Genomic DNA, 2,887 nt, shown 5'->3' on the forward strand with positions numbered 1-2,887 from the left:
TACAACTATGCTGGGAAAGCACACAGTCATAGCCACCCTTGCAGGACTGTCACACTGCTTTATTCTCAGTGTTGCAAAATATTTTTGTGTCTAGGAGTCCTAGATAAAAACAACAACTAACAACTGATTATTTTATTTTTCTATTCGAATAATTTTACAAAACAAGTGTTGAATATGCTACCCATTCTATTTATTCTTGGCTGCCAAAAATTTGCCGTGTAGCAGAATGGATTGTGTGTGTGCAAGTGAGAGAGAGAGAGAGAGAGAGGGCCTCATAGGTTATGTAGCTTCTGGGATAAAGTACAATAACCAGTACTGCTTGCCTCCTGCACGCAGTCGCTATAATCAGTGTTGCATTTCCCACACTTGCAGCTCACAGCCACAGGATAGGAATAGTAGGAGACAACATGGTGTTGACAGCCAGGGATCATCACGGTTTTGTACACCATGTCCTTGTATGTGCACACTTCCTGGGACAGGGCACTCCGGGGCAGCAGCTTCTTACCATTACTATCCTGTAAGAGAATGCCAGTGGTTATTGTATCATTCTAATGACTTTTTGTTTAATCCTACCTAGATTGTGCTCAGACAACAATCTCTCCACTTCATCTTCATAGAATCATAGAATAGTAGAGTTGGAAGGAACCTATAACTCCATCGAGTCCAACCCCCTGCTCAATGCATGAATCCAACTTAAGGAATGCCCAACAGGTGGCTGCCCAGCTGCCTCTTGAAGGCCTCCGGTGTTGGAGAACCCACCACCTCCCTAGGTAATTGGTTGCATTGGCGTACCACTCTAACAGGTAGTTTTTCCTGATAGTTGACCAAAATCTGACTTCCTGTAATTTGAGCCTATTATTCTGTGTCCTGCACTCTGGGATGATCAAGACAAGGTCCTGGCCCTCCTCTGTGTGGCAACCTTTCAAGTACTTGAAGAGTGCTATCACATCTCCCTTCAGTCTTCTTTTCTCAAGGCTAAACATGCCGAGTTCTTTCACTAGCCTCATAGTGCTTTGTTTCTAGTCCCCTGATCATCCTTGTTGCCCTTCTCTGAACCTGTTCCAGTTTGTCTGCATCCTTCTTAAAGTGCGCTGTCAGGAACTGGATGCAGTACTCAAGGTATCGTCCCACCCAATGGTTACATTTTTGTTACTGTGCAGCTGAAGCAAGAAAGGCATTTTCATTCTTGTGCGGGACCCCCAAGCTAAATCAAGCTATAGCACATGTGCAGTCACACCATAATATTGAGTTTGTGACATTAGCTTAGCTCCCTACAAGGTTACTCAATATTATTATTTGAGGAAGGATTGCTGAGTTGGATCAAATTCCTAAATATGCAACAGTTTGGTTGTGACCTCCTTTCCCTCTTCTGTTGATCCTTTGGTTTGTCCTGTTACAATTTTAGGTTAACTACAATTTTAGATTATCCTCTGGGGCTTTTTTTTGTCTCTGAATCAGTACTCTACCTTTTCTAATGGTCATTTCTTCCTAGATACCTGCAGACCTCTCAAGATTTACCTGGATAAAACTGAACTTCTGGTTTTTCCTTCATGCCCACAATGTGTTTCATGGAACTTTGCTAAACTCACTATGCAGTTTTTTGCTCAGGCATGCTTCTGAGACAACGGTTTTCTAGTCCAATTTGTTGCCAGTACATACTGTTCTTGTTATTTGTTTGTCATCACCATAATTGCAACATTCTTTTTTCCTAGATCACCAACTTCTCACTGTCAGCCTTTCATCTCTGGTCTTAATTCTGTGTCAGTTTACATTTCCAATTGTCATGTTGATCCTACCTCTTCCACACACAACACACGGCCACCTTTCTCTGGCTGTGCACAGGGCAGCAACCATTTCTGAAGATCAACAGGAACAACTTCTCTATTAGTGCCAGTATGACACTAACCCTAAGCCAACAGCAAGTAATGAGTGAGGGCCAGATGTGAGCTGGTGGGACAGGATCACATTCTCCTATTTTCTGATTACAAGCTCTTCTTTTAGTGGCATATAACCCAAAGGCTGGGTTAAAAATGGCTTCTGCTCTCATCAGTTTCATGACAAGAAAGAAAGAAAACATTCTTGAATATGCTGGAGAATAATACACTTGAAGGAAAATTTATCTTTAAAAATTAAGAAAATGCCCTTGAAAGGGCAGGGTATGATAGGAGAGAGGTGATAGCTTTCAACAGATGACTCTCCTGGATCACTTCCATGTCTATGAAAAGTCAAAGTCTATTAATTCAAAGTCTCTACTACTTCCATGTCTCCCCTATCCCTTCCATATTCAGTATAAGCTTCTTGTCTCAAACTTTCTCTCTCTCCATTCATCTTCTCTGTTGTCTAACTCCTATATTCATTTTGCTCCACAGAGCCTAAGCTACTTTTTAAATAAAACTCCATCTTTTCTAACCAACCAAGAACACATCTGTAGTGTCTTGTAAGAATGTACCCGGGTCATGCAGAATCCTTCACAGATGGTAGTGTTGATGGCCAGACAGTAGGCACATTCTCTCTTCTCCACATGGATGACGTACTCAACAGGGACACAAAGGGACATGCTCTGCCCTAAAGTCAGGGCAAAGACTAGGGGGAGAGAGATGAAAAGGGCAGGATTCATGCTGGATGCAAAGACAAAGCAAGGCAAAGTCACATTAGACATTGTGAAATCGGATAGCTTATTAACAGAAAGGGGGATCTGGGTCACTCCTTCCAAATCAATGTATCTTCCCAATTGCCATTCCTAAACAGTCTGTTCTTTGTGGTCTCTCTGCAGTCAGTTGTGGGTCCTGTGCCTGTGCAGAGCCCATACGTGTGTGTGCATAGATGTCCACACACAAAAAAAACAAATCAGCAGCCAGCCTATACGTAATTTGCAACCAGAATGCCA

General features: G+C 42.4%; 1 protein-coding gene across 1 annotated transcript; it reads right to left on the minus strand.

The window, feature by feature from the left end:
- Nucleotides 1-260: 260 nt before the first annotated feature.
- On the minus strand, nucleotides 261-2,617 carry TSHB (thyroid stimulating hormone subunit beta). Its single transcript, XM_061630342.1, has 2 exons — nucleotides 2,450-2,617; nucleotides 261-515 (listed from the first exon to the last, which is right to left on the minus strand). Exons 1-2 carry the CDS (start codon nucleotides 2,615-2,617, stop codon nucleotides 273-275), a joined length of 411 nt encoding a protein of 136 aa, XP_061486326.1. The 3' UTR covers nucleotides 261-272.
- Nucleotides 2,618-2,887: the final 270 nt, after the last annotated feature.

Source organism: Rhineura floridana, chromosome 6 (genome assembly GCF_030035675.1).
Source record: "Rhineura floridana isolate rRhiFlo1 chromosome 6, rRhiFlo1.hap2, whole genome shotgun sequence".
Classification (NCBI taxonomy): Eukaryota; Metazoa; Chordata; class Lepidosauria; order Squamata; family Rhineuridae; genus Rhineura; species Rhineura floridana.

Coding starts and splice junctions, on each gene's coding strand:
- TSHB (XM_061630342.1), bottom strand. CDS start 2,617: ATGAATCCTGCCCTTTTCATCTCTCTCCCCCTAGTCTTTGCCCTGACT. Junction 516..2,449: donor AAGGATTCTGCATGACCCGG/GTACATTCTTAC, acceptor ATTCTCTTACAG/GATAGTAATGGTAAGAAGCT.